Source organism: Propithecus coquereli, unplaced genomic scaffold, assembly GCF_000956105.1.
Source record: "Propithecus coquereli isolate 6110/MARCELLA unplaced genomic scaffold, Pcoq_1.0 Scaffold8, whole genome shotgun sequence".
NCBI lineage: Eukaryota > Metazoa > Chordata > Mammalia > Primates > Indriidae > Propithecus > Propithecus coquereli.
Window position 1 is genome coordinate 15968986 of NW_012154173.1, and position 24922 is coordinate 15993907.

At 46.6% G+C, this 24922-nt stretch overlaps 1 protein-coding gene across 1 annotated transcript; it reads right to left on the minus strand.

The window, feature by feature from the left end:
* Window positions 1-205: 205 nt before the first annotated feature.
* LOC105825406 (chromosome unknown open reading frame, human C8orf46) lies at window positions 206-19303 on the minus strand. Its single transcript, XM_012663166.1, has 6 exons — window positions 19237-19303; window positions 15071-15126; window positions 9123-9276; window positions 5026-5087; window positions 1694-1767; window positions 206-389 (listed from the first exon to the last, which is right to left on the minus strand). Exons 1-6 carry the CDS (start codon window positions 19301-19303, stop codon window positions 206-208), a joined length of 597 nt encoding a protein of 198 aa, XP_012518620.1.
* Window positions 19304-24922: the final 5619 nt, after the last annotated feature.

A 24922-nucleotide genomic window follows, 5' to 3' on the forward strand; every position in this document is an offset into this window, starting at 1 on the left:
GGTTTTAGCAATTTGCACAGTTTTATTTTGCCTTCAAGGGATGTTGTTTTCCGTGCCCTAAGCCAGGGTGACCAGTTAGTGAGGGAGGATGATGTGTTGGGACCAGCTGCTAGCAGAGGTGAGTGTGGCTCAGCTCCGATCCTGGAGCTTTCTCCCCTTGTCCAGGGAACCGTGGCCAATTCAGGACATCTGGGGAGGGTCACCTTTAGTCAGCCTCAAAGGCGCTGTTAGTGGCTCCCACATATTCCGACTTCTTCTTGTGCCTCGTCCACATTTTCCGGAGGATGCTGGGGACACCGCAGGAAGCACTGCCTGTCAGCGGTAGGGAGGCTTCTGCTCCTTGGGGAAGGGTTGGGTGCTCTTCGGTCAGCTTCTTGAGATGTCTGGATCTAAAATAAAGCCAGGGGTGGGCGGGGAGGGTGGTCACTTCACTGAGCCAGACTTAATGTTTTCCCTTGAGAACAGTGGCCGCAGCTCTCCTCCTTGGCTCCTCCATCCCGTGACCAGGCTCTGCATCACTGGAGGGCCACCCTTGGGACACTCAAGGGATGGCTCTATGTCCCTACCCCTCCCATCTCTCATGAACAGTGACCTTGCTAGAAAGGGCAGCTGTCCCAACTATTGAAAGAACACAGGGCCGGGGGTTGAATCCTACTCCCATCTCACTATGTGACCTCAGGCAAGTGCCTCGACCTTGACCAGCCTCGGTTTCCTCATGTGCAAAATGAGGATAATTTCTTCTAACTCATGGGGCTTTTGTGAGGGCAAAAATGAGATAATAAAGCATCTGGCACATTGTAGATCCTCAATAAATGTTCATTTTTCTCCCCACTTGCTTCCCTCAGGTGAAATAAATGGCCTCACTTTCCGGTAGCCAGGGTTCTGGAACAAATTGAAATGAGGATGACTGAGCTTAGAGAGAAAGGACTCATTTGCTTGTGCTCAGCTCTCCACACGTTACCTCACTCAGTTTTCACAGTAATCAGGACGGTACCTCTGTCATTCCTGTGTTACTATTTTGTTTTATTTTCGAATGGCTGAGGACTCTGGGGACAGAATAACTGCCTGAAGTCGTGGTGCGTTGGGGGCAGTGGCAGCCCGGAAAGCAGATCTGGGTCAAGAGCCCAGCCTTTCACATCCTGAAAACCCCTTTTGTGCTGCCTGCGGTGTGGACGACGTGGTGAGGGCGTAAGCGCACACTCTGAATCGAAATGCTCGCCGCGTCAGAGCAATGCAAAGGCCGTGTTCCCTGGGGGTGCTGGGCTCGCCTGCTCCCGCCACCTCGCGCTGTTCCCGGGCCAGCCTGACAGGCGCTCCGTCCGGGCTGTAAGTCTGGCGTGGAGCGCCTGTGTCTGAGAGCTTCCTCGCCGGCCGGCAGGGGTGCCAGACTCCTCATGAGGCATCTCTGCCACCAGTGTGTCTACGGGGGGGGGGGGGGTTCTGAACATGGCTCGTGTTTACATGCATCTAATTAACCAAACTCCCCCCCCCCCAAATGACACTTCTCCAAGTCTAAAGAATGGCGGTAACGAAGCAGAAACCATGACAAACACTCCAGAGTGATCCTGGGGGAACCGCTGGCCTCATTAGGAGGTTTCCAGCCGCGGGTCTGTGCGCATCCTGAGAGCCTGGCAGCCAGGCCACCTGTCGCTCTTCTGCAAAGGACCAGGACGCTGTGGCGCCCAGCACTTACCCTCTCGTCAGAACAGCTCCCTTCTCCGAGCCGGGGGCTGCCGCCTCCACTGAGATCCGTGGCCCTGGAGGAATCTGCCGGGAGAAAGCGGGAGGGACGGTGAGGATGTGTCTAGTTCCCGCCCTGGCACAGACTGCAGCCCTTTGCAAGGGGGGGTGACCAAGTCGAACCACCACCAACCCGGGCAACAGTCCTCACCCTTCAGCGGCCGTCCGACTCCCCTGGAGGGTTTGACAGGACAGTGCCGGGCCCCACCCCAGTTTCCAAGTCAGCAGGCCTGATGTCGGCCTGAGAATCTGCATTTCTAACAAGTTCCCAGGCGCTGCTGGTGCTGCCAGTCCTGGGACCCCACTTTGAGAACCACTGACCTAGAGAAACTTGAGAGAGCGAAACTCAATCCTGCATAAGAACTGTCACCCTCACCCCGCCATCGCCTGCGTCCAATTTGTTGACAAGTCCTGCAGATTCTTCTCCATTTCCTCTGCTGCAGCCTTCAAGGCACAGTCACCTCCGACCTCCTTGTCTCTGACCAGACCTGCTGCAATCCGCGCGCCCCTCCTGGACTCTAGAACCGCAAGGACTCCCTGCTGCAGGGCAGACCGCAGCCGGCTCTGCAGCTGCGCCTTAGGGGGTTCCTCAACGCCGCACATGTTCCATGCCACCCGTGCAGCGTGGCCCCTGTCACTCCCCCATGTATCAACGCTGCCAGTTCCCGCAGGGGTGGGGTGGAGGGGGCTCACACGGCTCCGCACTTGTCCTTCATTCTCTGGATCCAGGCCTCATCTCTGCCTGCCCTTCAAGCCCACTTGCTCCAGGAAGCCTGCCCTGACGCTGGTGGCCCAAGTTGCTGTTTCTGTCCTCATGTCCCCACAGTGCTGAGGGTCTATGTGACACACTTTGGCATTCCACCTATTCTGTCTTTTGGTGGTTCTCGTCATGTGTTTGTCCAGTCTCTTGGTCCCCACAGAGACTGCCTGGCATGCGGTGGGCCTGAGACGTGACCCCTTTGGCGCCTCCCAAAGGAGGTGGTGAGCCCTTGGGAACGTGGTGAGTTGAAAATTAACTACTGGCCTAAGCAGGGCCAGGTGCAGAGGTCGCTCGGTCAGCTGACCCACACTGTGCTTTGCTTTTCTGCCCTGAGCCCCATGGAAGGCTTCAAGTCATCACATTCCTAAAATCGCTGGGAAATTCCAGGTCGAGGGCACCATCCTTCACCACCTCCCTCTCTCCTGAGCCAGCCAAAGGCTGTGGGCAGAGTTACTGTGCCACCTTGTGGCCTCTCTGCAGCGCTCCCTCCCCACCGTGCCAATGGCCGGGTGAACACACCCCTAGCCCCTTAGCTCTGGAGGACAGGGGGCTGGGAGCTCCTCGTTTCACTCCTTTCCTCCTCTTTCCTTGGTCTAACATCATCCCGTGCATTTCAGCGTCGAATCAGATTTAGCCGTGTGGGTCTGGACCCCTGTCCTGCCCCGGATCATGGGCCTTTGATGAGCTGCAGGAGCCCATCCCCAACCCCCAGGCCCAGAGGAGGGGGCCAGCCATGCTGCCTTGTCCTCCTCTTCATTGTTGTCCCCTCCCCTTTGTAACCATGTCTCTCCATCCCCACCCTGTGCCATCCCAGCTCCCTCTGGCCCAGGGCACCATCCGAGCCCAGCCTAAGAGTTGGGTCAGGTAAAAGGCCATGAGCCACCCTCTTCCCCTCAACCTTGCTCTTTTTCTGTGTTGTTGGAGCTGTCATAGCTTGACAGTCTTCCCTCTGTGTCACCCACCCAGCCATCCTGGTTTCCCCTGAGTACAAGGTTGGGAAAGGGGCCTCCCTGACAAACAGCTTGTTTCATCCCTGCCCTTGGTGTGGATTTCCTAGAATAGTGATGACCTAAATGAGACCCCTGGATTAGGTCTCCTGCCCAAACCAGGAGTGAGTGAAGCACCAGCATCTCTGTCCGATTTGTTCTGGAAAGATGAGGGGCTGGCACAGACAACATCTTGAGTCTCTTCTCACATTGCACCATCTGTGAATCTCGACAGCTGACACTCAGAGAGCCTAGGATGCCTGAGCCAACCTCACCTCCAGCCACTGCTGACTCTGCTAACTGAGAGGGAACCGGACAGTCATGCCCAGAGGATGATGAAGGAGATGTACTGACAGACCCAGAGATGCACCGCCTGATCCCTCTTCAAGGAAGGACAGCTGCCCGTCTGTGGGAGGGAGGAGGGCAGGGTGGGCCTTGGCTGCAGAGGGCCACCTGGCCCAAGGCCACACTCTTCCCATACTGTGATGGAGTGAGGAGAGAACACAAAATCTCAGCCATCCTGGACCAACTCGGACCAATCCGAATGGGCAACACTTGCCCCAGAGCTCCCCACCAGGAGGTGTTGGGCCTGCATCACCCTTCAGCAGCTCCCTCCACACAAACCTGTCTTTCCCGCTCCTGCTACAGGTGTTGATCCCTAATATACATCAAACCCCAAACTCCAAATCTCAGAGTCTGCTTCCGGAGAGCCTGACCTGTAGCAGATGCCCCCATGGGTGTCCCTGTCCTGAGATGGCCGGCTGTTATGGACTGAATGTCTGTTTTCCCCTTCAAATTCATATGTAGAGGACCTAACCCCCAGTGTTATGGTATTGGGAGGTGGGGCCTTTGGGAAGTGATTAGATTTAGATGAGGTCATGGGATAGAGCCCCTATGACAGGATTAGTATCCTTATAAGAAGAGGAAGAGACACCAGAGATTTTGCTCTCTGAGCACGCACAGAAGGCCATGTGAACACACAGTGAGAAGGTGGCCGTCTGCAAGCCAGGAAGAGAGCCCTCAGTCGACACTGAATCTGTTGGCACTGTAGTCTTGGACTTCCCAGCCTCCAGAACTGTAAGAAAATGTTAACCCACCAAGTCTATGATCTTTTGTTATAGCAGTCTGAGCTAAGACACTGGTGTTTCGTGTTTTCACAGTGCTTGAGATCCTTACATCTCTTTCCCCCTATAGCTGCACCTGGGAATCAGTTAGGCATTTCCATCTGGTAGGAGCCTGCCCTAGAAACCAGTTCTTTCCCCCCATATATAAGATGTCCGTTGGATAACAGCTGCTTCTGTTTGTCTAAGAGTTGCCTCTCTAGCAAGAAAGAGAAAAGCAACCAGTGATGTTCCACACGTGCACACGGCAGGACCAGCTGATAGCTTTTAGGGGCAAAAGATGGCCAGTTATGCTTTTCTAATAATTCCCAGGCCTGGAACAAAGGACACTTAGTCTCTCTTCATGGCACAATAGAATCAGACATGATGAGAAGTTTAAAGCACGACAGATACAACTAACCAGGCTTATTTTACTTACCAAAGATTTTGCATATGCTCGATTTCCACACAGATTCGATGCTTTGGGTTCTGAAATCCCCACTGCAAATTTAAATGGAGGAGACATTACTCAGTGGTACTCCGTGTTCTGCCTCCCTCCCAGGTTCTGCATCAATTCCCTTGTTAGCCAATCAATCACAGCAGGGAATTTCTAAAGGCCTTCGTACCAAGCAGCAAAACCAGGCAGTAGGGTCAGGCAGTGAGGCAACTGCCACTCTTCCAGGGGGCTGGAGCCAAGGTCTGGATAAGATCAGTGTGTCTATGTAGGTTGACTGACTGAAACAAACGTACCACTCTGGCGGGGGATGGTGGTAATGGGGGAGGCTGTGCACACGTCGGGGCGGGAGGTAGACGGGAAATCTCTGTACCGTCAGCTCAGTTTTACTGTGAACCTAAAACTGCTCTAAAAAATAAAGCCTATTGAAAAAATCACATATGTGGAAACATTTAGCATTGTGTCTGCATGCAGTAGGTGCTCAGAGAATGTGCCCTCAGTTCTTCCTTCCTTCCTAAGGTCTCAGATCACGAGAGGTTTAAAAGGCTCTTAGGAGTTAAGTCTCTACAGCTGGGATCAATTATTTAACACGGTGCTCCTGGACACCCCTCTAAAAAGAAGCAGAGAAGTCACACCTGTGTTGGGAAGTTCAGCCCCATTAATGTGGAAGGACTGGAGTTTATCAGATCAGAATCCTGAAACATTGGCTACATAAGACGTAACCTTCTTTCTTCTTGTTGCCCCAATCTACTTCTGAGTAATTTCTGCTCTGCAGTGCCTGAGGCTGCAGGTGTTGAGCTGAGGTAGTGGAGTAAGGTGGGGAAAGTTGGCTTTCCACACAGGTCTCTCCTGGTGCAGATGTTCCAGGACAGGTCATCTGATCGTACTAAAGCATATAGAAATGAAACCTGCACCCCCAGGAAGACATCTCGGTGCAATACAATGAAATATTATGATTATGATTATGATTATGATCATAATATTATGATTATGATTCCAAGATCAAACCACAATGAATAGTGTCCTGGCATAAATAACAGCAGCTCATATTTTCGTCTGCGTGCCAGGCGCCATGCTGAGTACAAAGCACGTGAGTATTATCTTATTTCACCCTCACCACACCCTAAGAGGCAGATATCGTAATAGTCCGCATTTTCTAGTTGAAGAGACCTGGGCTTTAGGGATACATGACAAGTATGATGCAGCTGGGTAAGGACGATTTAGGGAGTAGTGAACTGACCTCTTTGGTAGTCTTGCAGGCCTGGGAAGGCTTGACTGAGGGACTCCCTAACCCGATCTGGGAGGAGGTGGAGTTTGCTGGGTGGAGATGCAGGGAGGGCAGCCTGCAGTGGGAACAGTGTCAGTGAAGGTCGGGAGGCAGCATATAATGGAGCAGTCATGGATGGAACTATGCCACAGCTCAGGGCTGCTCCACGTGATAGAATGGTGGGGGTAGGGGTGTCACAGGAGGTGGCCCTGGAGAGGTCACTGTGGTCTGGAAGGGGGAGAGGACACAGCACTTAAAGCTGAGGATGATGGGAGCAGATTTTTGCTTTAGGAGGACCCCTCTGTTGCCTTGTAGAGGGGTCCTTAAGGATGAGACCTTCGCTGACTGTTCTCTACTCAGTGGAGATGAAGGAGGCTGAGCCCTGGCCGCTTGAGGTAGGTACCAAGAGGGTAAGGTGAGAAGTACCTAGGAGTGTGCAAAGGGTGGGGAAGGACAAGGAGGTGTTAGGGAAACATCCGGGAGACTTGCTGGAATGATGGATACTGGCCCCAGCTGAGAAAGGAAGAGAGGTTTGAACAAGTTGATTCTGAGGTGCTTGGGGACATCTCAGTGAAGAAGTCCCACAGGCCCAGGAGGTGGAGCTGTCACCTTTCCAGGCACCTGAGGCCTCAGTGTGAGAGTTTCTCAGTCAGGTTTCTACTTTCAGAGGCCCCAGGAACCTGAAGATTCCTCAGAGCATCTTTCTCCCATGTGAGAGGCTGCGGTATCCAGGTGCCTTCTCCTAGGGCTCTGACAAAAGCAAGTCCCCAGATCTGAGATCCCTGGAGACTTACAGCTTTCTGAGGGAGTGTGGCTTGGCCTTTCCTAAGGACAGCACCAGGGTTTGCCTTTGACTCAGAAACGCTCACTGCCTCCCACCCCCTCTGCAATCTATCAGATTGGGGGAGCTGAACAAATTGGATCAATGCCCAGCTCAGTCTCTCCCTCTCTCCGTCTCTCTCTCTCTCTCTCTCTTTTTTTTTTTTAAACCTGACTAGCATATTCCCTGCATGAGCTGACAGTCACGTGTTGGGCAGATTCTCTCCATTTCATAACCTACTGCTCTTGTCTTTCAGAATAAAAGACTGACTCAGGCAGCCCAAGTTTCCACAAACTACTTAGAAGGGAATGAAAGTGACCCCTAAAACCAGAGAGTTGGGAAGACATCATTCCCTGGGGGAAGAGGCACTAGCCAGGGAATCAAAAGACCTGAGATGTAATCTTGGCTCTGTTGCTAACAAGCAGTGCGACCTCGGGTAGGTCAAACAGTTTCTATGGTTTCAGTTCTGTAAATTGGCAGACGGGTGGCTGCGGTGGATCGGTGGATCGGAGTTTCTCTCCCTTCAGCATGCGTTAGAATCGCCTGGTGGGGGATGCTCATTAAAACAGATTGATGGATCCTAACCCTGGAGTTTCTGATGCAATAAAATTTGCATATCCAATAAATTTCCAGGGTCTGCTGCTGCTCTTGGCACTCCACTTTGAGAACTACTGCATCAGATCATCTTTAAACCCTTGCAACTCAATATGTTGTCCCCAGAGCAGCAGCATATGGGAACTTGTTAGAAAGATAAAATCTTAGGGCCCACCCAGTCCTACTGAATTTGAATCTGCAGAAAAACAAGATTCCCAGGTGATTCTTTGGCACATTAAAATTTGAGAAGCATGGCTCTAAATTCATTTTATGATTTTGTAGAAATATTCTCTTTTTCTCTTTCCAACATACATGCACCCAGCCACCCACCCACCCACCTTCTTATATATAGACACAGAGAAAAATCTCTTAATTTGCAAGGCATATTGTGGGTTTTTTAATGCTTTCACTCTGCATACATATACGTGTATGTGATCACTTAATAGAGAATATAGCTTGATTTATGTGTTCTTATACATAGGATCATAAGATCATGTTCTCAGTGACCAAAGAAACCTTAGTGGTGTCATTTAGCTTCTACGAAACAGGAAAAAGATGGATGGGTGAAGGGACCGTAATCAATGGAGTCTTATCATAGCTCTCATAACATACAAAATTCCCAATGCCCAAAGGCTTTGAGGAGGACACCCCAGACTTTCTGTTGTGTATTTTTGGAGTTAAAATATGAATAGGTTGTGGGCATAACAGAAACAACCTAAACTAGCAATTACAGGCAAAATATTATCACAGACTTTGGTGGGCTAGAGGCAGATTCCTGTTTAGCTGCTTGGGGTGGAAGCCCTTTACAAAGCTAATATCCAAGGAAAGACTATAATGTTTCCAGTTTTCAAAACAAATTTGCCCCTAAATTCTTTTTATAGATTGTTGTTTAAGTCATTCAAATTTAAAATGGTAAGACTTTAGGATGGCAGTTTATGAAGAGCTGTACAATTAGACACACACACACACACACACACACACACACACACACACACACTCTGTTAAATAAATAACGTGAGCTTCCTTTGCTTCAGGGGTCGTGGTTTTCTCTCCCCTGCAGAGCTCATTGATTTATATCTTCTCCTGAATACAGCACCGCTGCCCGTGGAGCAAGATGGGACATACCAGCATCTTTGCTCGTCGCACACACCCAGAAGCCCCTGTTTTACAGACAGAAGGTGTTATGTGGGGCTGCAGTAGGTGAGGGTCGGAGCAGGTGCTTTCGCCGTGGAAACAGCATTTATCCGGAAAAAGCGCAGGTGCTCGGCTCACCAGCGAGCTCCGAAAGCGCAAGGTAGGCCGCGGACACCGCCGCCGCTGCCCTTTCCTAGGCGTGTGAGTGCCTCTAAGTGGGTCCCCGCGCCCAGGGAGGCCCGCGGACCCGGCCCGCAGCTCACGTACCAGGTCTGGCGAGGGATTTGGCGGGAGGCGCCCCGGGCGGCCGTCCGGTCTGGAGCCGGCCCACCCTGCGGCTGTCGCCCGCGTCCCGCCGGTCCCCGCGATGCTGCAGCAGCTCCAGGGGCCGGTGCGCGTACAGGTCTGACTCGATCACCACCTGCCGGGCGAGGAAGGACAGTTAGCTTCCTCCTCTCCTCCGATCCCACCGCCCCCGGGACCCGAGCTCTGCAGATGGAGCTCAGGTCGGCAAGGAATTTTCGGAGCCTTCCCTACTCCAGTGAATGTTAGGAGCAGCAAGAAAACTCGGGTAGAAAACAGGCCAGAAATAATTAACTGTTTTATTTGACTTCAGATTGCCAATCGCCATGGTGCAAGAGGCGGTGGGGCGTGTTCCTCAACAGCAGACCCTTCACAGGGTCAGGAGATGGCCCATTAGACCAAAAACCCAGGTGGATCAGCCACCTGGTGGCCTGACATGTTTTGTTTTGTTTTTGGAGAGGCAAGGTTTCTGATGTTGCCCAGGCCGATCTTGAACTCCTGGCCTCAAGGACTCCTCCTGCCCTGCCTCCCAAGTGCTAGGATTCCAGGCCTGAGCCACTGTGCCAGCCTGATACATTTTGACAATGGGACAGGCTATTCGAAATGAAGACGGTCCTGGAAATAGGATTTGATGGTCTTTTCAGCTAAGTGGATGACACCCTGGTTCATGCAGAGGACAGCTCCAGAGGAGGGTAGGCCTAGGGAGAGAACTGGGGCCCAGCGATCCTCAGATTTTAAAAAGAAAGAAACCGCTGGCAAAATGGAGCAGGTGGGCTCCCCAGAGCTCCCGTGTTCAGTCATGGTCACCTCCTGCGTAGCTATTTGGGGAAGTATAGTCAGAAGAAATACCCCTTTTGGTCAGGGCCCACCAACATGGGCCTTAAAAATTGTAATAAAAATACTTACATCATTGAAATAATTTAACTGTAAACGCTTAAGGCAAAATATAGCAGCCATTTTTATCTTACTGTGGAGAGTCATGAAGGGAATCTTAGCAGTTTGGACTCAGATCCTGCATATTTATACACAGCCAGGACACTGGGGGTCATTCATGGGGGGGGGGTGGGGAACAGATCTTTCATCACAGCTGTTCCTAATTTTATTTTCATTTATTTTCATTCTCTCGGCATTGCACTGCCAGAGGGTGAGTAAGGACTGGCGTGGTGTTTTCAGACCCACTTTGTAGAAGGAGAAAGTAAGGCAGGATGGGAAAACCTGAGGAGTCCGCAGGAAGACCCCACCGATTTCCAGCACTTTCCTCTCTGAAAGGGAGGCAAATGTTCCCTTTCAGGAACAAGAAATGCCACCTCCCCAACCAACCCACTGTGTACACCGTGGGCAGGGAGAGAGTAGGGAGGCGTTAGCTACTCAGCCAGCAGCCGGATGGATATGGGCAGTTTCCTGGGGGTGGAGATGACGCCAGTTACTTCCCAGGTCACGACTTAGGGCCAAGTGTCTCTTCAGGGTCTCTTCTCCAGTCCCCTAAAGGATGCCAATAGCAGGAAAGGAAAGAGGAGAGGAGCCCAGCCCGGAAGGTTCCGGTTTCTTAGCTGGGCCTGGTACTTGGTTCTCATTTTCTACAATGACAGAGCCTCTGAGATGGCTCCGGGGCGGTGTGTGAGGCCTGCACCAGGGAAGGGACAGCTGAATGGGTGACTGTGGCCTCCTTAGAGGCTCCTGAAAGCCTGGTTTATTTTCTGGTCCAGAGGACACAGTCTGGGCTTCCTTCTGCTGGTCTGAGAGCAGACTCTTTAGTACCTTGAGTATAGGGGTAAGATTGGAGAATTGGATGGGGGGGGGAGACAAAGGTTTAATGCTAGAATTTTCCTTTCCTAGGTCAGCAAACTGCCTGCTGAAGTAGAGGAATGTACTAGGGCAATAGGCTTTTCTACAATAAAGTGATGCTCCCTTCTGGTCTCAGAGACAGGAAGAACAGAAGACTCTGGCTATAACACACAAGCCCCACGAGTCTACCCACCAATATCTTCGATTCCCACTTTTGTTTGTTTGCCAGCCTGGAGGGCTGACAGGGAGTCAGAAAGACAGTAAAGATGTAGATGGTGGAGAATCATCATAATTTGGGGCTGAAGGGATCCACAGAAATGTTCCAGCCCAACTCCCTAATTTTACACATAGGGAAACTGAGGCCAAGAGAGGCCACGTATTTTCACAGAGCTGAAGGGATAGAGCCAGGATGAGAATCACGGTTTCATGCCTCTCGAGTGCTCTTTGTAAAACCCACAGAAGTGCCCACACCCAGACAAGAACTTCCAAGTGCAGTTGATTGCACAGTGGGCCATGAATCACTGTGGAAGTGGCCCCATTGTGCTGAAAGCTTAACTGACCCAGACCTTTGTGTACATTTATCCCCTCGAGCTACTCCTATGATGTGGGAAGACTGGAGAGGCTGTCTAGAGAAGGAACAGTGTGTGGCTGTGCCCTGGGTTTGGAAGAAAATGCAACTCAAGAGGAGTCAGTGTCATAAAACTCTGATGCCAACAATGGCTCAGAGAGGAAAGAGAGACTTGTAGAGGAAGGAACCTCACATTCATCCACGCAGTAGCCCAAGGGGTAAGAAGAAATACAAATAAGAATTTTGGACCAAAGAAAGTTGTAAATATTGGTACAGTTGCAAAATAACAGTCATTTTCCCCCAGCAAGATAACGAATCACAGTAGTTTTCAGACCACTAAGTTAAAGACAAAAAGGAACTCAAAAGGAAGCCAAGAGCCAGTTGCTTGAGGAAATGAGACTAGAGACAATTCTTTCCCCTCTGGGACTCACTTTCCCCATCTGCGGAAGGAGGAGGTGGACTAAGAGGCCTCCTCTGTCTCTCCTAATGTGAATGTGCCGTGTGGCTGGGGCTGAGTTTTCCAAGCAGAAGATGGGCGGGGCTGATGGGGAAAATCAGAAGTTCAGAGGAAAGCTCGAAAGACTGATCTATCCCACCTGAAGGAAGACTGGATATGCGAAGACAAGAGCTCAGCCGTTTGACCAAACGACTGAAAAATCTTCTGTGAAACTTCCTTAAATTCTAAATTACCTGCAGTCAAATCCTTCCTTTTCAATTTTTGGGAACACCTCACTCACTGCTCCTTGAAACCTGGGAGTATTTTCCTTCTAGACTTTGGGCTTCAGTTTTTACAGACCACCAGGAGGATCAGAATCAGTTGTCCTGCAACCAAATTTTCCATCCATTAAAGGCCCTTCTCTTTCTTAATGTATAAAATGCTCTCAAAAGTCCTTAGAAAAAGAAAGCTAGGAAAAAGACATGAGTCAGACACACGTGGCGAAAGGGTATTGAAATGATCAATAAATCTATGAAAAGATGAAGAATTACACTAATAATCATAGAAATACAAATTAAAACAATATGATATTTTCATCTATCAGATTGTCGAAGAGTGACATCATTGATACCACACAGTGTTGGCTTGGCTGTTCTGGAAAAGGTACTTTAAAACATAGTTGCTAGGAATTTGGCAATGGCTATAAAATGTTTTCAATGTTCATCTCCTTTGGCTCAGCATTTTCCTATCTATGAATTTATCCTCAAACATTTGGATAAGAACGTAAGAATATGTTCAGGAATTTTTTGTGGCATTGTTTTAATAGAAAAAAAGGGGAAACCCCACTTATTGACGATTTGGTTAAATAATGGATCTAGAAAATTGCAGATTTAGTTTGGGTAAGTAAATTATATCAATAGTACATTCATGCAGTGGTGTACTATGCAGCCACTATAAAGAATAGGGTAGAGCTGTACATAGGAATTGGCATGGAAAGATGTTCAAAATTTATTAAATGAAAAAAGCAAATTGCAAAGCAGTATATTATCAGACAATAAAGCATAATATAAGTTAATACATAGGAAATTTTCACTTTAAAAAAACCAATGCTTAGCAAATGCTCATATGTGTCAGGCTCTGGAGTAAACATTTTTTCATGTATGAAATCATTTGCTCCTTGTGCATTTGTCCTTAATATATGTGCTCTTATTATCCCCATTTAATGCTAAGGAAGTTGAGTCCCAGAATGGCTAGGCAACTGGCTCAAGGTTGCATAGCTGGAAATTGATAGAACTGGGATTTAAACCCAGGCCATTTGACTCCAAAGTCTACACACCTAATCACGTGGGGTGGGGGGTGGGGGAGAATGGGCAGCCTCAAGGCCACACGTGGCCTTCTGGATCCCTGAGTGCAGCCCTTCAACTTAATGCAAACTTCACAGACCAGGGGATGAAAAAATTAAATGGAAAATTCCAGAAACAATTCATACATTTTAAATGGCATGCTGTTTTGAGTAGTGTGATGAAATCTCTCATTGTCCTGCTCAGACCCACCCAGGATGTGAATCCTCCCTTTGTCCAGTGTATCCACACTGTACGCACCACCTGCCTGCCAGCAGCCATCTTGTCAGTGAGATTGGAAAGGCACAGACAAGGCTTGGTGCCATCCTCACTTTCAGCCGTCCACTGGGGGTCTTAGAACGTACCTCCCTTCAATAAGGGGGACTACTTACTGTATTTTATATCTTTGTGATGTTTAACACTTTATAATAGGCATGTACTGCTTTTGGAATTAAAAACATATATATGAAAACTAGTAAAATCCCATTTTCACTCCTGGGACACTTAAAAAAATTGTTTTTCAATGGAGAGTAGGCTTTTAGAAGTTGAAATACTTAAAAATTCAAAATGATATTCTATGAGAAATTGTGATAGAATAGAAACTCCAGTAAAACCAAAAAGAAAGTTTCCCTTTTAAAATAAAGTGCAAAGATGTATTGACAATTTTTATATAAACATATAAAATGAGAAATGCACAGCATTAGTAAGCCCTAAAGACATGTAAAGTAATTTTAAGATAATGTATAGGCATATTAAAGCAGCAAAACATAAAAAGATGAAAGCCAGTGTTGGTGATGTTGGAAGGTGAATGGAAAAGCTTTGCTGGAAGCCCCCCAAATGTTCGGAATTCCTGGAAGTATGTGACAAACTGTAGGCAGAAACCATTTTTTTTTTTTTTTTTTTTTTTTTTACAGAGTTTCATTCTCTTGCCTGGGCTAGAGTGCCGTGGCGTCAGCCTAGCTCACAGCAACCTCAAACTCCTGGGCTCAAGCGATCCTACTGCCCCAGCCTCCCGAGTAGCTGGGACTACAGGCATGCGCCACCATGCCCGGCTAGTTTTTTCTATATATTTTTAGTTGGCCGATTAATTTCTTTCTAATTTTAGTAGAGACGGGGTCTCGCTCTTGCTCAGGCTGGTCTCGAACTCCTGAGCTCAAACAATCCGCCCGCCTCGGCCTCCCGGAGTGCTAGGATTACAGGCGTGAGCCACCGCGCCCGGCCGGCAGAAACCATTTTTAAAAAATCACTATTATATTCTCCACATCTAGCACAATGTCTGCCACACACAGCAGAAATGCAAATATTTGATGAATGAATGAGTGGATGAATGAACGAAATTGTTCTTATCCCTTTACCTGTGAATTCTACTCGGAGGCCTATGCACTGAGGAATTAATCTAAAAGAGTAGTATTTTGTATATAAATTCATTGCTCTGCTATTTATAATAGTGAAAAAATGCAACATTACAAAAGCCAACAATAGGAAAACACCTAGGTCAACACCTAGGATGCTATAGACTCATTGTGGACTCTAAACGAGACAAAAATGTGTATATAAAATGAGGTTTACTCTCTGTGCCTGGAGAAAATGGAAGAATAGGAGGGTCCAATTCAGGGTTGCTTAGCGTCTGGTTGAGGTTGGTCAATTATTTTGGTTAAGTAGAGGACAGACAGTGTACAGCAACAACCACAGGGGACATGGAAAACCCTCCTGGTCATCGAGGGCAGGCATTGCTTTACTAAAGAAAGTCAATCAAAGCAGATCAAAACTAAAGTTTCCTTACATTCTTCGTCAAGAGGTGTTGAGAGCTTTTGACTCTTCTTCTGGCTGGACTGGACACTGCAGAGAGAGACAAAGAAGTGGTTTTAGAAAACGCCGGTGAGGCCGATGTAGCTACAGGTTTGGACCTGGGGCAGGGTGGGGTCGAGGAGGGGCGGGAAAGAGGGAAAGAAGAGGCAGGTTCCCTTGCAGCTGAAGGTGTTACTCGGCTTGAATACACCAAAGTTCACGGCAGCATTATTCACAATAGCTGAAAGTTGGAAACGACCCAAGTGTCCACCAGTAGATGAATGGATAAACAAAATGTGCTGTCTGCATACAATGGAATATTACTCAGCCTTGGAAAGGAAGAAAATTCTGACACATGCTACACATGGATGAACCTTGAAAACATTGTACTAAGTGAAATAAGCCAGACACAAATGGTCACATATTCTATGATTCCTCTTACATGAGGTACCTAGAGTAGTGAAATTTGTAGAGACAGAAAGTAGCATGGTGGTAACCAGGGACTGGGGGGATGGGAGAATGGGGAGTTGTTTCATGGGCACAGAGTTTCAGCGCGGGGTAATGAAGTTTTGGAGACGGATGGTGGTGACAGTTATACAACAATGCAAAGGTACTTAATGCCACTGACCTGTAACACTCAAAAATGGTTAAAATGGTAAATTTTATGCATATTTTGCCATAATTTTTTTTAAAAAAGCTTAAATCCATTAACCATGAGAACTAATACTTGGTTGGGAGAAGGTGTGGATTTTGTTAAAAATTGTGACAAATGCATATCTATTTTCCACATCGCTCATAAAATGACCTGCCTGGAACTGAAATCCCACCATGTCCCTGCCCTGCTTAGAACTGGGGTGACTTCTTAGCACATGTCAGGTGAGTGACAGGTGAGTGCTGTCCTTGCTACCTTCTGCAGAGCCCAGGAGCGTGGGGCAGAGGGTGCTGGTTGGTAGCCAGGGCTCCCGACTCCCTCCCTCCACCTGGGTGTGAATCCAAACTTGACCCTTTGCCAGGTGTGTGATTTGGGGAAATTACTCACTCTCTCGAAGCCTTGCTTTCCTCATTTGTGAGACTGGGCCATTAATGGCACCTTGCTCAGAGGGCTGAGGCAAGGATTAAATGAACTAATCTTTATAAAACCCTTGGCCCAACACCTGGCAAAGAGTAAACTCCCAGGAATTAGAGGCAGCTGTTACAGTTTTTCTCCTCTGCAGGATGAGGGCAGGTGGAAGGAGCGGGGACATTTTCTTAGGATTTCTCTTTCTGGAACTTTCCCCATTTCCTCCTGCCATTTCCTGATTCCCCTGGCCACTTCTCCCCACCGTTGCTCATTCCCAAAAGTATCATTTTGAACGTGTGGTACTGCTCACCCCAGAACTAAATCCGCTCCGGGGTGCCTTAGGAAATAACTTCTGGTACAACTTCTTAGTAAAACCACAGCTTTTATCTTTTGTATTTACTGTGAATAGTGCCTATAAAATCGTTCCCTTAAAGGATTCTTTTTCTCTCTAGAAAGTAAAAATACACACATTTGCAGTTACAGACTTGGTCTCTGTCCTGTCCTTTTAAAATACTTAAACACCATAATATTTGCGATTGCCATATTTTTGTGAGCTATTATGATGGCTCAATTTACAAATATGTAGATATTAGGCTACACTCAATCCATGCGTGTTGGAGGGAGGGATGCAATACAACAACCAATGTCATGATAGCCACATGGAGCTATCCTAGCAATGGCTTATTTGTCTCATCCCTTTCACTTTTGCAGCAGCTCTATGAAGAGGCTGCTCTTCATTCGCTCCACTGCATAGGTGGGGATGCCGAGGGTACAGGGGCCGTGCTTTTGCCCACGAGACTACACCTCCCACGCTGCTGAGCTTGTGCTCAGAAAGGTTTGGTTGCTGCACACTCATAAACATGGCTGAACCACAGCCTTTGGCAAAAGGGCACCCCGGGGAGACTCGACCTTTGTTAGATAAAGTCAAGCCAATTGTATTTCTGCAGTTAGGGAACCTGAGGATGCAATGAAGAGTGACCAGTCTCTCTCCTGAGCAGGGACTTGAGCTGCCAGCCCCGTCTTCTCCCACCTTGTGCTCTAAAGCCTTGGAGAAGGCCAGATGGGTGAAGCGAGATGTGGGAAGAGGCGGACTTCATCCACTCATGAGCTAATGTAAACCTGCAAATACTCCTTTTCTAGAGAACAACTTCCTGAGCAGGGAAATGCCCATGAATACCAACAAATACTTGGTTTAATACCAGGAGGTGGCCAAGAATGAAAATGGCAAGAAAGGAATATAGGATTAAATATTTATCTTTGAACATAGTCATTGCTATAAATACAGAGTAAAAATAGAAATCACTTTGTAAGTGATGTATTTAATGGTGCTTACTATATGCCAGCTATGGTTCTAGATGCTTTAAATACTTTCTATATTAACTAATTTATTTCCCATAATAATGCTGGGAGGAAAGTTCTGTTTCTCCCTTTTACAGAGCGGAAACACAGGCCCAGACAGGTTAAGTAGGTTGCCCAAGGTCACACAGCAGAAGTGGCAGCAGTCTCTGAAACACTTTGTCTTTGCTTTTTTCTCCTTTTAAAAATTTTTAAATGGAAATAAATTATAGAAGATGACATATTTAACATTTTTATATTTACTTCCAATTTGTTTTCTCCTCATATGAAAGAAATAAAAAATTAGAGGTAATATTCTTATCTCCTTTCTACCCTTTCCTAATTCTCCTTCCCTACTACCCAAGGGCTACTGAGATCACTAATTTTATTTGCATCTGTGTTTCCATCCTTTTCTCTAGGTATATATCCATAAACAATATATAGTATTGTTTTGTTTTTCCAAATTTACAAAATGCTATCATACACATATAATTTTTCAGCCTGCTTGCTTTGCCCTCAGCATCATACTTTGAGATCTATGTCCATACACGTAGATCTAGTTGATTCCTATTGCCGTCGTGTAGTGTTCCATAGTGTGATGGCACATATTTTACCCATTTCATGGACATTTAGGTTGTTTTCAATGTTGCCCTGTTGGAGTCAGTGCCACTTGAGCATCCACATGTGAGAGTCCCCTGGGCTATTTACCCACAACTGGAACTGCTGGGTCAGAGTCAGCTGTGACTTTGAGAGTCTCCAGAGAGACTCCCACCTCCTGCACGAGGGCAGACTTCTAGCTCCTTTCCCTCTCTCTCTGTCTCTCTGACAGTATGTGTCTAAAGCTTAATTTATGTTCTGCTGGCTGTCCTTTGTGGCCAAGCTGAGTCTCTCCCTCCCTCCCTGAGCAGTGGCCCTGTCGGGGGCTGACACGGGAGGAAGAAAGGAATCGTTTGAATGTGGAGTCACAACACCAGCAAACACCCAGCCCACTTCATTCAAGTCTGACAATGAGCCCAAGGGCTAAGCCTGAGTCGCAGGAGTGCGGGAGAGAGCAGAGGCAGCAGCAGAGAGGGCTGTGCTCTGGCGGGGGCGAGGGACCTGCCAGCATCCACACGCTTGGAGTCAGCTGAACCCTCACACAAAGCCCTTCCCTGAGACTTAACACAAGAGCTTATAAAGTTGAGATTCTCGCAGCACACGTTTTGATGGTGTTAGCTCCAGGCTAAGTTTGGCAGGGTGGCCCTGGGCTTCTGTGGAGAGGCCAGCTGGGCGGCCAGGGCACCATCCGAGTGCTTCACTGGACTTTAGGCCACTGCCAGGAGGATTTCGCCTCCTGTTTCATGGCATAGTTAGAGATCAGACTTTTGAGCCAGCTGTTGGCATTTCAGAACCCACTTGCTCACTGGAGAAAATGAAAGAATCTATCTCGCTGCCCTGGGATTTTTTTTCATCTGTGTTGCCTAAACAATGGCTTGCTGTCACTTTCGTCTGGCATGTTGGATTGTCAGTACTGAATTAAGTGAAGCAGGGAGTATGTAACTGCCCTCGTTTCCCCCCCTGATGGATTGTTTCTCAGTGATTGATGTTTATCCTTTTTCCTCCTTCCCAGGGGAAAAAAACCCAAAACAATCAAATACCTTCAAAACAGGGAACCCATCGGACCTCCAAGTCCTGAGGCTAAAGCGTAGTGAAACAGCACGTGACGGTCCTCACCCTCCTGCACGAGAAGCCGCGTTAAGGAGACAGTCAAGGGCAATTTTACTCACCCTTGGAAGGAATCACGGTGGTGAAAACTTCTATGTTTTCGTCACTGCAGCTGTAGATCTGATGCATCGTGTCCGCCTTCTCTCCCTGAAGTGCCTGGGAACCGGAGGCCCCTCTCTGGACTCCTAGTCGCGAGGTTTCCTAATCCAGTCTGGCTCGGGGATCATTGTGCAGGTCCACAAAAGACAGGCTGGTGCTGTGAGCTCATCTCATTCCACAGTCTTCCCTGCAACATTTTCTAATCCCATCTGTCCTTTTTTTTTTTTTTTTTTTTATGAATCCTATTATTGCAAACCTTTGATTGAGCGTGGAGGCTTCAATCCCCTCCCAGCTAGAATGTATTTAACATTTTTATTTTGCGGTGTCTGCCGCAGTGAATTTGGAAGTCCTTTGTGAGGTGACGATGAAGTGAAATCGCCTACCGCGTTAGCGCCAAGCTTGGCTGGAGAATTCCACCAAAAAGGAAACCTGGATGTTGGTACCAGCAATTCCCCTTCTCATTTCAGAAATGAAGGGGCTTTTTTTTTCTGGTTTTTTTTTTTTCCCTCCAGGAGAACGGGGTATTCAGTAATTTGTCATGTGTTCACTTGGCTTCCTGAAAGTTTCTATTTTAAACAAAAGGACTGTGTCTCCAGAGTGTTTTCCCCTCGTGCCACTACATGACAGGGCTGACATTTCTAGAGAATCATGTGTTTAGCATCTCCTTGCACAACCCTTCGGGTGCTTACACACACATGGCAACAGGCAGTGCCCCACACACGAGGAGTCCAATTACAGGAAGGTTATATTTCTATTATCCTATGTATTTATTATCTTATGAATCCTATTATCTGATACATATAGTATATGGATTTTATACTGTCCTTTATATCTTATATTAATATACATCCTATATTTTATCTTATATATTCTCTCTTTATGTATATATACAAAAATAAGGTTATGGTCAGAACATATATGTATCACACCAAACCAACTGCCTTTTATGGCACCGTTACAACGTTACTTCTTCATAATAGTACTGAGGGTGATGTATAATATTAACAATGATAGTTGCCATTTATGAAATGCTCACTATGAGCTATATATGCTCACTACGAGCCAGATATATAATTTCATTTAATATCTATAACCACTCAGTGAGACTAGGTATTATTTTTGCCATATCATAGGTAAGGAAACTGAGGCATAAAGTGATGAAGTAATTTTGCTGAGATTAAAATAGCTACTTTGTGACAGGATTAGGATTTAATGCCTAGTTTGACTCCAAGGTCAAATGCACTTAACCAGTAAATTGTCCTCTATTCTTTACCTCCTGTCAGCTTGAATAACAAACAGAGAGAGGCTCTCTAAAAATACTGAGTTTTATTGGGAACAGCAGGGCATTGCAATGCAGGACACTCACGCTATGACAAATCACAGGCACACCCGAGGAGGCTGTGGCAAGGGGAAGCTTAAAGGCAAAAGGAGGAGGACACGTAGGTTGTTTAGAAACAGAAGACAGTGGTAACAAGGGCTCATGGCAGGAGTTGATGTCAGTTCATTAGTGGAGACAGTGTGTGAGGCAAGTGTTCTTGTACAAGCCGCTAGCTGTCCTTGTATGACTCATGTAGCAAGCTGTGGTTTGGAAAAATTTCTTGTGATAGTTCCTGTTATCATTAAATTGTGCTTGAGAGAGCGCTCCCACTCCCATGAGCTCCTGGCTTTATTCTATTAGGGCTGATGTAAGTGACTCCATTTTGATTCTGACAACTTCCACACTTCAAAGCCTTCCCCTCCCTTTGAACGTCGGTAGACCTGACGCATAATAACTTAGAGTTGGAGTTGGTGTCCGTTGATATTTCACAGTGGACAAACAGGGGGCATTTACTCATCAGGTAGTTGTCAATATTATGCCTCTTTCTCTGAGAACTGCACCTAGCCATGCAGAGGATGGCTCTGGGAAGCCATGTTTGTTCTACTTGAACTTGACCCTTGGCCAGGTTTGACTGCACCAAGGTGGACACCTAACCCAGACTCCTGCCTCCTAGAAATTGAAATTGGGCTTTGGTCTGGGGCTAGTAGGGAGGTATACACTCTGAATATCTGGGGCGGTTCTCAGGGCCAATGGGGTAAATTTGAAGGGAAGCCAGCAGAAATACATGGAACTGGTGGTCTGGAAGAGGCCTCGGGCCTGGATGCAAATCTAAGATAAAGAGTTTTAGCTGGGGGAGGGGCCAGTACTTTCTCTGTGGCCCACACTTGGTGGGTCTGTGGCCATGCATACAAAGTGGGGCCAGTGGGAGCGGTGGGGGTCTGAGGATGAGGGCAGTGCTGGAGAGGGAGGAAGGGCATGGGGAATTGAGACCGAGCATAAGAGGCAGAGACCACGGAGGGAGAGGTACTACCTGTGTCCTGCCTTGCCATGCTCAGATAGGTCATTCCTATCTTGGAGTCAGCGAGATACCTCCGACTCCATCTGATAAATTTCCTTTTGGCTTAAGCTTAAGTAGGTTTCGGTCATTTTTAACTGAAAAGGATACTGTCTAAAAGACTTCTTTGTGTCTGTTGTCTATAAATTTTATGATCTTCCCAGTGACTAAATTTTTAGATAATGTAAGACTTAGAGGAGTATCTAGTGCAATAGAAGTGAAGATTCAAAATTATGTTAACAGACTGGAATGGTGTACTAAAATCTACATGATGAAATTTAACAAAACTAAGTGTAACCATCTGTCTTTACATTTAGAAAAATAATTGATTAGGTACAGAATTGGGGTGACCTGGTTTAGCAGCAATTTACTAAGAGGAAATCTGGGGTTTTGGTTAACCACATGCAACATTAAAGAGTAGGGACTAAAAGACACAAAGTTTCAAGGACCTGATGCTAAACTGAAATTAAGAAATATACAATTGCCAACAAATATAACACCTAATGGGTGTGTTGCGCACCGCCTGGGAGATGGACACACTTGAAGCTCTGACTCGGGTGGGGTAAGGGCAATATATGTAACCTAAACACTTGTACCCCCGTAATATGCTGAAAAAATAAAATAAAATAAAATAAAACAAATATATGAAAAAATGCTCAACATCACTAATCATCAGGGAAATGCAAATTAAAACCACAATGAAATACCATCTTAACCCCATCAGAATGGCCATTATTAAAAAGTCAAAAAACAATAGATGCTGGTGCGGATGTGGTAAAAAGAGAATGCTTATACATTGTTGGTGGGAACATAAATTAGTACAACCTCTATGGAAATCAGTATGGAGATCCTCAAAGAACAAAACGTAGACCTACCATTTAATCCAGCAATTTCGATACCCTTTGGTATCTACCCAAAGGAAAATAAGTCATTATATTAAAAAGACACCTGCACCTGAATGTTTATTGCAGCACAATTCACATTTGCAAATATAAGGAATCAACCTAAGTTCCCATCAATGGATGAATGGATAAAGACAATGTGGTATGTGTGTATACACACACACACACACACACACACACACACGCACGCACACACACACACACACACACACATATATATATATACTCTCCTTTGCAGTGACTTGTATGGAACTGAAGACTGTTATCCTAAGTTAAGTATCTCAGGAATGGAAAGCAAATAAGCCACATTTTCTCACTTATAAATGGGAGCTAAATGATGGATGTATTAATATATAGTCATAAAGTAGTGTGCCAGACTTCAACATTATACATGTCATTCATGTAAGAAATAACATTTGTACCCCCTAAATCTATTGAAATTAAAACAATAAGGAATTAAGAACTCTCTGGGAAACCCAAAAGCCAATCAGGATTGCCTAGTTTTAATCTCAAGGGGGCCAGACTGGATTAGCTTTCAGCTAAGAAAGCCCAAACCAGATGGAGACATAAGGCATATTGGATTATGTCTAATGAATGAGCCTGAAACACATAATTAAATGGCTAATGTAAGGAAACACACCCAGAGAAAAACGGTTCTTAAGGAATCGTTTTTACCTCTTTGAAATATTTTTAAATAGCAAAAATAATACATCCTTGTTATAGCAAACTCAAAAATTATAGAGGGGTATACAGAAACAGTGAAACCCACTTCCCCCGTTCTAGTCTCACTTCCTAAAAGCAGTCAAAGGAATCACTGTTTACAGATTGGTGAGTATATTTGCAGATTTTTTTCATGCTCATTCATACATATATTGACATATACATAAGTGAGATTTTTTAAAAACAGAAGTGGAGTCATACTACACTGGACACACATACAGCTCTCTTTTTTTTTTGAGACAGCATCTCGCTCTGTCGCCCCAGGTAGAGTGCAGTGGTGTCATCACAGCTCACTGCAACCTCAAACTCCTGGGCTCAGCTGATCCTCTTGCCTCAGCTGTGTGCCACCGCACCTGGCTGATTTTTCTATTTTGAGTAGAGACGGGGTCTTGCTCTTGCACAGGCTGGTCTCCAACTCTTCAGCTCAAGTGATCCTCCCCCGTCTTGGCCTCCCAGAGTGCTAGGATTATAGGTGTGAGCCACTTCGCCCAGCCTAGTTCTCATTCTTTAAGTAGATATATAGGAGATCACTGTATTATAGGAATTTATCCATTCTTTTCTTGATATATCTGTAGCTTCCATTTTTTAAAATTAGAAGCAATGCTGCAAAGTACATCCTTGTGTATGTATCTGTGCGCGTGTCTTCTAATATTTCTGTAGGCTACATTACTAGTTGTGAAAGTGCAGGTCATATAGCATATGCATATTTAAAATTTTGAGGGATTTGTCCAAATTGCCTTCCAAAAATTCTGCATTGAGTTGACACTTTTGCCAATAGGATATGAGGGGCTTATTTCCCACACCCTTGGCAATACTTGATATTATTAATCTTAATTTTTTTTGCTAAGATGACCCTGTTTGGCTTTAGTGTTCTGAGCCCAGAATCTTTTTTTTTTTTTGAGACAGAGTCTTGCTCTATTACCTAGACTAGAGTACCGTGGCATCAACCTAGCTCACAGCAACCTCAAACTCCTGTGCTCAAGCGATCCTCTTGCCTCAGCCTCCTGAGTAGCTGGGGTATAGGTGTGCACCACCATGCCCGGCTAATTTTTTGTTTCTATTTTTAGTTGCCTGGCTAATTTTTTCTATATTTTGTAGAGATGGGGGCCTTGCCCTTGCTCAGCTGGTCTTGAACTCCTGATCTCAAGCAATTCTCCCACCTCAGCCTCCCAGAGCTCCAGGATCACGGGCGTGAACCACCGCTCCTGGCCGAGAATCTTGATTATAGTAGACAATTAGGGTCCTTCTAGCCCAGGTACTTTAAGTCTGTGGAGGGGTGAATGGCTGAGTCCTCATTTTAGAATGCAGTAAGTATACATCACACCTGTGAGTACTGGTGGCAACCCCTGTCCAGGATGAGGCTAGGCCTAAAGTCAACTCTGTTCTGGTCTGGGATCCTCTTCTCCCAGGTTCTGAGAATTCACTGCTGAAATGGATGCCGACTTGCTGCCATTTTTACATTTGGCTTCTACACTTACTGAAAGGGCAGTCAATTCATGTCACCGGAAGACTTTATTTCTTTCCTACATGCCCTGCAAAATGCTTGCTACCTGTTTGACTGGCAAGAGGCTGTGTTTCTCTCCAACCTGAGAGCTCTGGAGTTGCAGCCCTCCAAAGGTTCTTGAAAAGACCCTCTCTGAGGAAATTACATTCCA

Coding starts and splice junctions, on each gene's coding strand:
- LOC105825406 (XM_012663166.1), bottom strand. CDS start 19,303: ATGCATCAGATCTACAGCTGCAGTGACGAAAACATAGAAGTTTTCACC. Junction 5,088..9,122: donor CAAATCCCTCGCCAGACCTG/GTACGTGAGCTG, acceptor TTAAATTTGCAG/TGGGGATTTCAGAACCCAAA. Junction 1,768..5,025: donor GAGCATATGCAAAATCTTTG/GTAAGTAAAATA, acceptor TTCTCCCGGCAG/ATTCCTCCAGGGCCACGGAT.